This window comes from Malaclemys terrapin, chromosome 12 (genome assembly GCF_027887155.1).
Source record: "Malaclemys terrapin pileata isolate rMalTer1 chromosome 12, rMalTer1.hap1, whole genome shotgun sequence".
In the NCBI taxonomy this organism is placed as follows: domain Eukaryota; kingdom Metazoa; phylum Chordata; order Testudines; family Emydidae; genus Malaclemys; species Malaclemys terrapin.
In genome coordinates, this window is record NC_071516.1 from 18978712 (window position 1) to 18992483 (window position 13772).

The 13772-nt window shown below is 40.0% G+C and overlaps 1 protein-coding gene across 6 annotated transcripts in view; it reads left to right on the forward strand.

Annotated features, from left to right (window-relative positions):
• Nucleotides 1–2324: 2324 nt before the first annotated feature.
• ZMYND8 (zinc finger MYND-type containing 8) overlaps nt 2325–13772 on the forward strand; it is a 107383-nt gene continuing 95935 nt past the window's right edge. The window contains exons 1-2 of one of the 6 annotated variants that reach the window (XM_054045309.1): nt 4794–5091; nt 5716–5806. In XM_054045309.1, coding sequence (XP_053901284.1) covers nt 5769–5806 — 38 coding nt within the window. In that variant the 5' untranslated portion in view covers nt 4794–5091; nt 5716–5768. Of the gene's footprint in view, nt 2413–2593; nt 2817–4793; nt 5092–5699; nt 5807–13772 lie in introns of those variants that run through there. The other 5 variants (XM_054045306.1, XM_054045303.1, XM_054045305.1 and 2 more) reach the window with 5 other exon arrangements.

Sequence of the window (13772 nt, forward strand, 5' to 3'; positions counted from 1 at the left end):
AATCAACATCTGGATATTTATGCATAAGAGGAAATAATCCTTTGCTGCACAGGGTTTTAGGCATACACTGAGAAAGAAACCTGCTTTGAAGGGCTTGAACTATTAAAAGAAAACTGCTGCAAATGCTCACTTGAATGTCATGCATTTCCAATGTTTTGTTGCTGCTGTAGTGAGCTATACATTTCCCTTAATAGAGGCATTCTGTTTCTGCTGCATTCCTAAAACAGAACTAAACTGCCAATGTAATCCGTGAGCCTTCCTGATCTCTGCCCTGAAAAATATTGCCAGGGTTAAAAGTGAAAATGCTTCCAGCAGAGACTCCAGAATTGGTTAGGAAATAAATGAGCATTGCACTTGGAGCTTTCAATCTGCTGGTACAGCCTAAAATGCAAGAGCACTGAAAAATGTACACTGTTTTGTGACAATGGGTTGGGATTTCCTCATAGAAGGTGCTTGTTGTCTCAGAAACGACTTCCATTCAGCATGCAACACTACAGCCTAGAATTATTTTTTGTATTGAATTGCATATATGTGAGTCAGCAGAATCACAATGGAAAGGCATTTATACTTGTTTGGTAAACTGATTCTGCCCTTTCTGGTGGTGTGGTGGGGTTTATTAGCTTTATTTGTGGTGATTGTTTTAGGGATCAATAACTCTTAAGGGCAAAGTAGGGAGTCTTGTGCGGCTTCACTGGCAACTAGCCTTCCTCCTGATTTCAGGGAGAGGCTTTTTACTGCCTGCTTTTGTACAATCCTGGGTTCTATATCAAATCCCAGTTCAGTATTGTAAGAATGTTTAGCTTTGCTTTGGTTATTTTAGTTTATTTTCTACTTAACGTTTACATCTTAAATCTGCCCCTTCCCTCCTCCCTCTTTGTTTATGCAAAAAAAGTTTGTTTAATAAAAGGTCATATTTTCATAATCAGTCTCTTTTTATCTATAATGTCCATGAGCACTGTAATTTGCAGCTGCCTATAGAATTTTTTGCCTTACTACCAGTTTTTCAGGTGCAATATTTTGAATACAAATGTAAAGACTAGGCCGAGGCCTTTGTAATAGTTTGTCCCTTAACATCTCCATTTGGTTGTGCCTTTCCCTCTCTTGGCATAGTGAGAAATCTGCTGCTCCTCTACATACTGCAGTAAGAAAGAGAATTGGATCACAGGATATTTGAAAGCTCATTTTATTTTAGTGAAGTGATTGAGAATTGGCTCTAAATCAAACTGGTTGTTTAAGTGGATTGCGTTTTAATTTCAATCACATTCCATGTTTTCAAATTCAAATTAATCTAGGGTAAAAACTGAAGTAAAAATCTGTAAAATCTAGAGAGCTGTGCTGATGTTCATGCTTCCATCTGAAAGCAGACTGGTATTTTTTCCACATGCTGAAACCCATGTCTTCTTAGGGCCTACATCTTAAAAAGTACTGAATCTGACAGGGTTAATAGACAGGAAGCTGCAGCTGCAGCCGACTAATACGGAAGTCAGATTTTTGTTTAACTGACAGCTTTGAAGGCCTGAGGGGCGGGGGAGGGGAATTGGAGAACATAGCATTTGTTATAATATTGACAATTTGTATTATTTTTTGCAGCATTCTGTTTTTAAATTGGGAGAAAGATAGATGTGTGTGTGTGTGTGTAATGAGCTCCCTACTGTATAATCTGAAATACATTATACAATAGTTTTGTAGCAATCAAACATTTTGGTTAACTAGACTGTTTACACTAAGTATTTAATGGAATTGTGCTCTGTGTATCTGACTAGTGGGGGGGCCTTGGGTTTTTAAAATGTAATAAATGATTCTTCCTGGTCCTTCAGTATTTGTTAATTTTGTTCCCTCCCATGCATGTTGTTTTTAAAATGCTCTCCTCCCTTTTCTAATCATGGCTTTCACTACGCAGGCAACACTTCAGAACGGCAGCAAAGTGAATTTAGCTTTTCTCTTAGAAAGAATAGCTTTTGTGACCTGGATGAACCCTCCCTTCTGCAGGTTTAAAATATCCTGAGTGCAGTCAGTAATGCTAGTATGAGGCGCATTGTTTTATTTGAGCAAGCAGTTAGTGATGACTTTTCTCTGTTTGAAAATCTGACTATTTTGTACCAGGGTTCATGTATAGGACCTCTTTTTAAGTTTCTTTGCTGAAACAGGCCTAGCTTAGCCTGTCTTCTCTATGCACAGGATGGCTCCTGCTTGCCAGAGCTGCACAAAGATAATCGCTCAGGAAGTGTTTCAGCCAATCCCCTGAAGCTTTACATTCAGATTTACCAAAGTAGCCAATCCAGGATTAGCTTTTATTAGGAAGACAGATCATCAAGCTGAAGTGCCAAGCCCTTTCTGTCTGAGTACTGAGAGCCTGTCCTCCATGTTTTATAAGTATTGACATAACACTGTGTTAACAATGCATCCACAGAGGTAAGCTTTACTTTTTACATTTTTTTTTCTCTAAGACCTATGAGTTGTGGGTTAACAGTGTGATTCTCTGTGATTTGTTGCGCAAAACAGACACCACTGCACTTTATTAAGTTGAAACTGTTTAAATTTGCTTTCTTGGGTCACATGGTTAGTAGCCATTAGCCATAGCTTTATTTTGCAGACTGGCAAAACCTTGGCATACCTACTTCTTCACAGGAGGATGGTGTTTTTAGAGTTTATCAAGATCCTGGTATTCCAAAGAAGCTTTCTGTCTCTGAGCAGTTTGCCAGCACTATTGTCTGTTGTGTCACATGCCTGCTGAAGAGAAAATGGAAGCTAGGGAGCAGATGCATTTAACTGCCCTACAGGGAGTCAAGCAGGGATAATGGCAGACAGCAGAACAGGCAAGTTTACCTTTCTAAACAGTGAATGGAATAGCGAAGCTAAGTTATCTCTGAGAAAATATGGGATTTTTAAAAACCTGGACATCAGCAAAATGTGCTAATGGCAGATTGTAGATATTGGGCCTAGGTGGTATTGTGCTGTTGCATCATGTTTTTTATGCAGCTTATCTTTACTTGAAATGGATATTGAACTTTTTTCTTACAGGGGTAGTTAATACAATGTGTTTCTCTTTCTGAAGGACAATGTATGGTTAACATTTTGTTCCTTTAAAAGAAGTTTCTCAAACTGCAGGTTTTAGAATTAGTTTTCTGGTCAATAAAATGCAGCAGTACATCTGTTTAAATGCCTAATTCTTTAAAGAAAAAATATTTTTCAACTCTTAGCTTCCTTCTCTTGCATAGTTAAAATAAATGTATGTACCTTTTATCTGTGCCTTTTTGTTTTTCACTGTAGCAGCCTCAGTTCTGTGTTGTGGAGTCCAGGAGATATAAAATCATGTCTGGTTCTTGACAGTATTACATGTTGTTCGTTTTTGGTTATAGTCTTTTTTTTTCTTTGTCTTTATTTTGATTTTGGTTTATTGCTACGTAATTGTTTCAAAAATTTCCCTTTTGATCAATTCCCAAATCTGCCAGCCTGTTGTATCTTCTTAACTGTGGAAAAATGAGATGGTTGCTTGAACAGTTGGTAAGTAAGCAGTGTGCTGCTCTCTGAACATTTTTAATAGTTTAACAATTTTTGATTTTAACAGGGGGCCACTAGTCCAGCAGGTGAAGTACTGTCAGTGGCTAGTCATGTAAAAAAATTGAAGCTTTGATCAGTATCTATTTTAAATGACTTGTTCAAGTAAACTGTGTTCCCTTTTGAATGTACTGTTTTTCTGATAATATGCTGCTAAACTTGAAGCTTATACTTCCTGTTTACCTGTGGCCAGTGAAATTTTTTTTACTTACGCTTTGTTCCTAGATCCTTAATTAACATGTTTGGAGGCTAGAGCACCGTTTGGTTGTTCCTCAGGCTTTTGAGGTGTAATGAAAGTGCTAGTACTCAGCAGTACTTTACTCAGTACTTTACACAGTTAAAGGGATATTTGTTCCTAAGTCTGTGTTTTTGATATTACATGAAATATCACCTAAGATCACATTTTGTTTGATTTATTACTAATTTTGAACACCTTGTGCCTTTGTTTCGTAGTTGAGCTGTAACACTTGTATGTATATCTTAAGTTGCTTTTCACTGGACATTTTCTCATAGCAATGCAGTTATCAGAAACATCCTCTTTGGTGCTTTTGATCTAATTTTTGCACAGTTTTATAGTAGTCCATCCCATACAATGTTAAGAATGGACCCAAATCTAATGTGGATCTAGAAATGATTATACCTCGTCATTGTATGCTAACTTTTATAGAAGGGTCCCACAGATTTGATAACATACTGTAACATAGTCATTTAACTCTGGTTACTTCTTTGCTAAGATTAATATCTTACTTGAAAATGGAAAAACCCAAAAGTTTAGTATTATATGGTAAAAAATGCCTAAAAATGCCTAATTCAGATCACAATCTAAACCATTGCTGAAGTGTTGCTTCATGTTTTTATAGTACTTATATATAACTTAATATATTTTTCAGCATACACAAAGGTGATAATGCAGCTAAGAAATAATGAGTTTATGCTGTTTTTATTCTGATTGCTAAAATGAGAAATTGCATTTGGGCATAGTTTTCCTAACAACAGTATATACACATTAGCAATTTGGTTTGGAGTCTTAAACATTGCATAATATTATATTTAATATGAGGAAGCAGGAATAAGTGATCTGCAATCAAAAAGCTTGCATTAAAATGGCTCCCACAGGTTTTGTTAAACAAGGATCTGTTTCAAATCTGCACCTCCTGACACATTGTTGACAGTGAAGTATATTTGTATAAGCTGCCCTTGTGCATGTAATGAAACGTAGAATTGTGAGTCTTATTTCGCTATTTTTAATCACTGAAATATAATTCTTTTATAGTTCACAAAAAATAAATGTCTGCATTGCAGCAAGATGTCTGAGGCAAGGTAGAGACAGCAGTGTTGTTTTACAGATCAGCCCAATCACGCTGCTCCATGGAGTACTTGAGCCAATAGAAACAGAGTGTAGGTTAAAGATTGACAATTGCAGTGGCAAGACTGAGAAAGGCCTTCTGGAAATTTCTACCATCTTTGTTCCATCTAAGTAAAGCAAATTCAGCTAAGCTGAAGAATTTCATGTATTTTTGGTGCTTTGTCAAGGTATGATGCTATCACTCACTGTTATAGATTGCATAATAGGAAACACTGTGTGCTGTTTTTCTAGTGTTCAGGCCAGATCGGGTGTGGGGTTTTGTTTAAGAGACGGAGACAGGGAAAAAGCATGTACCCCTTCTAGCCAAGATTTTACAGGGCTGATTCTTGTTCATTTTACAATTACACTGAACATGCATTAAGCAATGTAGTTGAGGTATATACCATTTGTAGAAGGTGGCCATTGTTCTGGTGTAACTAGGAATTAATCGTATAATTGCTCTTTAAATTTTCTAGCAACTAAAGAGTTATTTTACTTGTCCAGGATTAATATGATTAGCCATTATTATTTAGTGGCAACATCCAGTTACTTTTGTAATTAGCTATACAAAGAATGTAATGGGGAGAAACAGAACAGTGATCTGGATTCTAATAAGGATGAAAACAATAGCTTTTTAAAAGCCACATGTCCCTTTCATACTTTGTAGGCAAACTATTTTAGCTGGGAGTTAGGTAGTGCTAGGGAAAAATGAGTGTCTTTTTGAAACTGGTGACAATATTTAGCATATCCATAAGGAAATGATGAAAAGTACAAATAACTTCAAATCTGATTTCTTTTCCTCTCTCCCTCAGGCATCTGAGTAAAAATAGGCTTCCCCCCACTTCACTGACCTTGGAAGAAGCATATGCTAAAGGGACTTTCACCTTCACAGTACAAAAATTAGTATGTAAATTTAGCTCATCCATGTTAGTGTCCACTGGCTTCATCTACCTTTTCTCTCTGGGCTGCTTGCCAGTGTATAATCCCACTTCTTTCTTGCTTGCTTTCTTTTTTCTTAAACTTTAGTCTGTGTTTACACTACAAAATTATATCAACCTAACTGACTTATGTCGGCATACAGCCACCACAGTTATTAAATTGCTTGTGTGCATGCACACTTGGCTCCTTGTGTCAGCAATGCGCATCCTCACCAGGAGCACTTGTATCAATTGTATTGTCAGTTGAGGCATTGTGGGTAGGCTCCTGAAAGCCAGTAATAGTTGATGTTAGCAGTGCAGTCTCTACACTGACACTGCATCAACCTAATTAAATCAGGCATGAGTCTACGCGGCTTGGGGAGGTGGTGTTATTAAATAGGTGTAGAGAGGCACTTACATCAGCAGGAGCCAAATTTAAGTGACGACCCTTCCACCGCCAGGTCGATGCATGGTAGCTTACATTGATCTAACCCTGTAGTTTGGACCAGGCTTTAATAGCCATGTTCATCCAACAGGTGGGGAGTGGTAGAGCAAGGCACTTTAAGACTGGTGCGAATCCAGAATCATCAACAAAGGCTGATAAGTCTCAGTAAAGACTGCATCCTGTTTCTTTTTCCACATGGAACACTTTGTATCACTTTGGAGCCCCAGATGGCACCTTGAGGTTTCTGAAGTTGCACCCAAACGTGGGCACTCACATAACAGTGCATAGTATTATACACTAGGCCAGAGATCCCCAAACTGTGGGGCATGCCCCACCAGGGGGACATGAAGGAACTTTTTTTGGGGGGGGGGCCCTTGGCCAGCCCCCTGAGGAGGGAGCGCCTCCCAGCCCAGCTGTGCCACCAGCCTAACTCCACCCCCAGCCCAGCCCCAGCCAGAACTCCACTCTGCCCCCAGCTTTGCCCTGATTCCCTCTGCCCCAAGGACAGCTCCACCTCTAGCCCCAGCTCCTCCCACATCCCCAGTTCTGCCCCCTCGCCCTCCTCCACTCCTCCTTCAGCCCAAGCTCCTCTGCCAAGGACACCTTGGCTGTGCAATAATGGAGGCAGGGTGCAGACAGATTCCATTACTGGTAAGGGGACTGCGATAGGAAAAGTTTGGGCACCACTGCACTAGGCCGTTAGCCTGACCTCTCAAACTGGATTTAGAAAATATTTCTATTGTTAATAGAAATCATGTGTCCACTTTCATATCCAATTTGAAAGTGTAGTGCATATGAGCTGAGTTTCATGTACTTTGCCACAGATTGAAGTTGTCAGTCTTATAACTATTGCCAATTGTCATAGTATCTGTGTGTCTCACAGTGAGATTAAAAGCGTGTGATAGGCATTATACTAGCAGCATTAATATAGATAGCACTGACCTTTATTTACAAACATTCCCAGACTGTGCCTGTATATTTTGGAGGTCTAAGCCTATAAATATCCTATCTATATTGATTGGGCCTCAGCTGTATATCTCCCATTTTGAGAGAGATTTGAACGATACCACATCGTTTTTACGTGTTTCTTTCCCCTTATGCTAAGCTATTTTAAATGCATATTGTATAGAATAGATTTTTTTAGAATATCCTAAATGTGTGAAATAGAATAAAATAAAAATCGGGTATTACATTTTGGCATAGGTACTTAGCCTAATTGTTGCCCTATCTATACAGTTGAACAAGCACTATTTACATTATTTCAATTACTTAGTACAAGTTGGGCATTTTGCAGGGGACTCAGAATAATAAAACATCAAATTAAGGAGATTCACACTGAAGACTGAATCTAAAATTGAACAATTTCCTTAGTAACCTGTGACTTCACAAAACTCCCTATCTTGTGCATTTCTAGTTAAACATTTGGATATCAGGTGTCCCCTTTGTCATCCTTTACCATTTCTGATATTTAGATGATTGCTTCGAAAATAGCACTGCTGTTTAAACAAGAGATATAGTTATTGAATAAACTGCTACCATTTTAGCTACAGTACAGGAATGAGGCAGTGCAGTGCTGCCAGACGCCATTTTAAGAATCCTGCATAAATAGCATAGCTACCGATGAGTAAGAGACTGTTATAGGTGAGTGCTTATACAAAGCTGCTATTTATTCAGCAATGGCATGCTAATATTTTTTTCAATTTTTATTGAATGCAGTTTTTTGAAATCATGATTTATATTTGTTACAAACAAGTGTGATCTAGAGGAAGCAGGAATTATCTTTAGGATAAAATTTAATATTAGTTCTTATGGTCTTAAAGCAGTCTTTTTTTAATTAAAGGGGGAAAAAGACTTCCATAAATGTATGGTTCTTGGGCTTAAAATAATTCCCATATGTAGACTGAGAATATTGTGCATGTGGGCATGGGCTGTTCTAGGTGGTTTTCCATATCCATCAGATTTTCTTGGTTAAATGTCAAGGTGCAGTAGTTCATCTGCAACTTTTTAATTATTCTCTGTAGTTACTATAGGTTAAGCGCAGGTGTAGATATTTTTAGATATTTTTACATATATACATTTTGAGATAAATATTACTAATAAAGGGAAGATCTTCCTTTGTAGAACAATTTAATTGTAGGAAATTAACAATTTGAATTGCATAAGTGAATAACTCTCTTTTATGTTAATAAAGGAAAGCATTATTCAGTTAACTTAATAATGCATTTTTCTGTTAGGTAGAAATAAGTCTTATTTGTAACCTTCCCTTTTTCCCTCCTCTCCTCCAGCTTCTCCCCAAGAAAGAGAACCTGAGCCCCAACCCCCCGTAATCACACATGTTTAAAAATAGTTTGTGTGAAATGAGTTTGGTTTTATTTTAACATTTTTGATGACTGAATTTCATTTTTATAACAATCCCGTCAATAGAGGTATGACAGGTCTTAAATGATTAATACATGTTTTTGCCAATTTCATTGTTAATTGACTAAGTGTATGTTTCAGTTACTAATTTTTTATAATATGTTCTGTTTGTTTTGTCAAGGAAATAAGAGTTAGTTTCAGAATGACTAAGATAAATATTGTACTCAGCTATCTACTTAATGGAGTATACGCCTCTATCATTTCTGATACAGAACCCCAAACTATCATATTCTTAGTTATACATAATAGTAATGCATCTGATTGGAACAAAAAGTAAATAACAAAAGCAATCAGTACTGCAGAAATGAGGTCTTTTCAAAATGTGATGTGTCTATGTGATGGTCTAGTCTCATCTCCCAGTTACTGTGTGTTCCTATAGTACTGGCTCTTTGTTTGCATTTATATTGATGCAAAGATTTTTCTTTTTCTTTTCCTTTTTTGCTATGGGAAACAGTAGGATACTTGTCCCTAGGAGCTTGCTGTCATTGAATTATTGCACTTGAAATCCTTTGCTGAGGAAAAGCTGCTGGTGAGATTACTGAGATTGGAAGGTTATGATGCTTAAAGCACGTTCAGAATACTGCTTGTTGCGGCAGAAGGCACAAAGCTTAAGAGATCCATAAATTCTGGAAAAAGTTACCCTAAACTAGCTGCAAATTTTCACATATACCCCAGCCAGCAGAGTGATTGTCTATGTGAGCTGTAATGTCCTGCAACAAGCCAAATAAGGCAAGACATCTCTGAAGTCACTTCATTACTGTGAATCTTTAAATGTCTTTCATAGTTATATTAATATATTTATACTTCATTTCTGTTTTCCTCATACTTTGAATTTTGTTCAGCAGCAAGTCAGTGTTTTCTTCATTGCTCAGGATCTTGTGAGTTTTTATTTAAATTTTAGTATTTTGGGTGCTTCTTATTGAGAGGGATGAATTGTTAGTATCCATTAAGGAAAAAAATACATCCTATTCTCTAGGGCTTGACCATACATAATTTCGTTTCTGCCAGCAGTCCATGTATGATGCAGCAGGTATTTGTTAAAGTTTGTTTTCAGTTAAATTTAATTGGAAGAATAAATATATTTAACAAAAATGCAAAACGATTCTATCAAGTAGTGAATTCATTTCAGCATTCAGAATGTTCTATTGATCTTCAGATCTTAAGAGAGAAACTGTCATCAGACGTCACCTTTATAGTGCACAACAGAGACATGTCAAGTCAAGATATTTTGTTCTACTTGGAAACATTTAGAATATTTTTCTTGTTTTTATTGATGCACCAAAACATTCAGGCTATGTCTACACTGGAGAGCTTACAGTGGCACAGCTATACTAATGCATCTGCGCCACTGTAAGATCTCTCGTGTAGCCACTCTATGCAGACAGGAGAGAGCTCTTCCGTCGACATAATTAATCCATCCCCAACAAGCAGCAATAACTATGTCAGTAGGAGAAGCACTATGCACAGTACCACTTATGCCGGCATAACTTATGTCGCTCAGGAGGATGGTTTTTTCACACTCCCGAGCAACAGAAATTTTGCTGACAAAATGGTAGTGTAGACATGGCCTTACACCTTTTTAAAAGGGTACAAAGATCTTATGTTTTTATGAATGTAAAAAACTTGATAGCATTAGCTAGAGAAAGCTAGAACTCTTATACATGCCAGTACAGACCAACAGTATCCTTGCTGTTGCAGTCTTTGGTTCACATATGCCAATACATCTCACTTCTGATGGACAGTCAGGGACATCTCTAGGAAGCCTTTGCTAGTATACCTTTTTATTGACCTCCAACATCTGTTTTTCTAGTTATGACTCATACACAATTCCTCTATATTCTTTATTATTATTTGTATTATCATGACACCTAGGAGCCCTAGTCTTGGACCAGAACCCTATTGTGCTAAGGGCTGTACAAACACAGAACAAAAAGACAGTCCCTTCCCCAAGCCACCTACAGTCTAAGACAATAGATCAGGGATGGGCAAACTTTTTGGCCTGAAGGCCACATCTGGGTTCTGAAACTGAATAGAGGGCTGGGTAGGGAAGGCTGTGCCTCCCCAAATAGCCTGGCCCCTGACCCCTATCACCCCCTCTCACTTCCCGCCCCCTGAATGCCCCCCTCAGAACTCCCAACCCATCTAACACCCCTGCTCCTTGTCCCCTGACTGCCCCCTCCTGGGACCCCCCGCCCCTTGCCCCCTCAGTGGGACCTCACCCCCTATCCAAACCACTCCCCCGCTCTCTGTCCCCTGACTGTCCCGCCCCCTCTCCACACCCCCACCCCCTGACAGGCCCCCCAGGACTCCCACGCCTATCCAACCCCCCCCCCCCACGAACCTCTGACCCATCCAACCACCCCCTGCTCCCTGTCCCCTGACTACCCCCCAGGACTTCCTGCCCCTTATCCAACCCCCGCTCTCCGCCCCCTTACCATGCCACTCAGATCAGCAGGACTGGCAGCTGCGCCACCCGGCCAGAGACAGCCACGCCACCCAGAGCTCTGGTGGCACGGTGAGCTGAGGCTGCGGGAAGGGGGGACAGCAGGGAGGGGCCGGGGGCTAGCCTCCCCGGCCGGGAGCTCAAGGTCCAGGCAAGATGGTCCCGTGGCCGGATGTGGCCCACAGGCCATAGTTTGCCCATCTCTGCAATAGATGGATGCAGACAGACTGATGGGAGAGTACAATGAAACAAAGAGACAGTATTTGTTAACATGTTAGGCAGTGACCTCAGTACAACTGTGGTCTAACCATTGTCAAGTTTTTTGTTGGCATTGTGGAAAAAGATTGTTTTAAGGAAGGATTTGAAGGAGGATAATGAGGTAGCTTTGCAGATGTTTATGGGAAGCTCCTCCCAGTTCTGAGGGGCAGCATGGGAGAAAGCATGAAGGTGCATGTTTGAACATTTAACATGTGAGTAATAGAAGCTATTATGGGCCAATCAGAGGCGACAGTTGACATTTCAGTATTGAAAGAGATGCTAGGTAGGGTGGGGTAGGCTGTGATGGGCCTTGAAAGTGAAGACAAATAGCTTCTGTTCGATGTGGTAGAGAAGTAGGGGCAAGTGAAGCGATGCAAAGAGGAGTGCTACAGTCAAAGCAACGAGCTAGGAAAATGATCTTTGCAACAACATTCTGAGGATATGAATGAGCAAGATTGTACCTGGTGTGAGGCCTGAGAAAAAGATATTAAAATAATTCAGATGCAAGATGATGAGAGTCTGGATGAGAGTTTTAGCTGTGTGGATGGAATTGAAAGGCCTTTTTTTTAGAGACATTAGGCAGAAAGAATGGTCAAGATTGAGAGAGAGCCTGGATGCGATGACCTAGAGAGAGGTCTGAGTTGAATAAAATGTGCAGATTACAGGCCTGAGTGACATACAAGACGGTGGTGGTGGTAACAGTCATGGAGAAAGAAGGTAGCAGAGTGGGTTGGAGGTGAGGGGTGAGAATTTTTACATTAAGCTCAAGCTGAGGTCTAGATACTGTAGCTACTAATCAGAGAGACAAGCTGAGATTTTAGTGTGGACAGAAGGAGACAAGTCTGACTTACAGTGGCCCCCCACTATCTTTCTTTTTTCCTGTTATGCCAAATTGTATGTAGGTTTTGTGATCTGGACAAATGACATGAGAAATTTGACTGAGACTGTTAAAGATTCACATGGTCCAAAGCAAATTTGAACCTGGATCAACCTTTTTGAAAGCAGAGATCACCACCTTATTCTCCTACTGGCAAGCCACCACCAAATTGGAATAAGAAGCATATTGTATATAATAATATAAATATAATAGTGACAGAAATAGCACCTGTTATTATATCTTCACATTATTATATACAATATGCTTCTTATTCCAATTTGGTGGGCCACTTTAAAAGATTAATCTGATTAAAAAGAGAGAGAGAGAGAGAGAAAAAAAAATACAGCATTTCCTACAGAAAAGCAAAGCACACGTACCACCCATGATGGTGGTGGTAGTATACAACATTGTTTTCAGTAAAAAGAAGAACAGGAGTACTTGTGGCACCTTAGAGACTAACAAATTTATTAGAGCATAAGCTTTCGTGGACTACAGCCCACTTCTTCGGATGCATATAGAATGGAACATATAATGAGGAGATATATATACACACATACAGAGAGCATAAACAGGTGGGAGTTGTCTTACTAACTCTGAGAGGCCAATTAAAATTGTTTTCAGTGCTAGATGGATTTAAATGAGCACAGTTTTCAAAATCTTGGATGATGTTAGTCTGCTGACTTTCAGCTGCACAACAATAGCTTTAAAATGTATTTATTAGGATTTTTCCTTGGTTTGTCTGTACACAACAGCCAAATCTCAAAACTGGAGATTCTTCTTCGAGTGATTGTTCATGTCCATTCCAAGCAGGTGTGTGCGCGCCGCGTGTATGCCAGCCGGAAGATTTTACTATAGCAGCGTCCATAGGGTCGGCTTCGGCGCCCCCTGGAGTGGCGCCTCCATGGCACTGTATATAGGGACCAGCCGACCCTCCACCCCCTCAGTTTCTTCTTACCGCCAGGGATGGCTAGCTGGAACTTCGCTTACTCTTCAGCAATCATGCAGTGTTCCGTCTTAGTTGTAAATAGTTAGTTTGTTAGTTTAGATAGATAGCTGTTGGGGGGGTTTCTCCAACGTTTTTGTCACCCCACTGAGGCATGCCCGGGTCCCCAGGGTTCTGCAGGGAGTGCGGGAAATTCATGCCGAAGAGTGACCCGCACTCTTTGTGCTTAAGGTGCCTCTGGGAGAGCCACCAAAGAGACAGGTGCAGTATCTGCAGGGCATTTTGCCCCAGGACTCTCAAAGATAGAGAGCAGAGACTTAAAGTCCTCCTAATGGAAGTGGCCCTGCGGCCACAATTGGACCCGGGGCCTGCTGACCCGGCACCCAGCACTTCTTCCTCGGTGTGCAGTGCCCCAGGACCGGCAATAAGTCGTGAAGCCAAAGCCTCCAAACCCCGGCACTGGAGAGAGTCGGCACACAAGAAATCGGCCTCGGTGCAACATCGCTCGCCAGTGCCAGTTAAAAAGAAGAGGCTGGTGAGGGAACATTCCCCCTGCCAGGACCCTAAG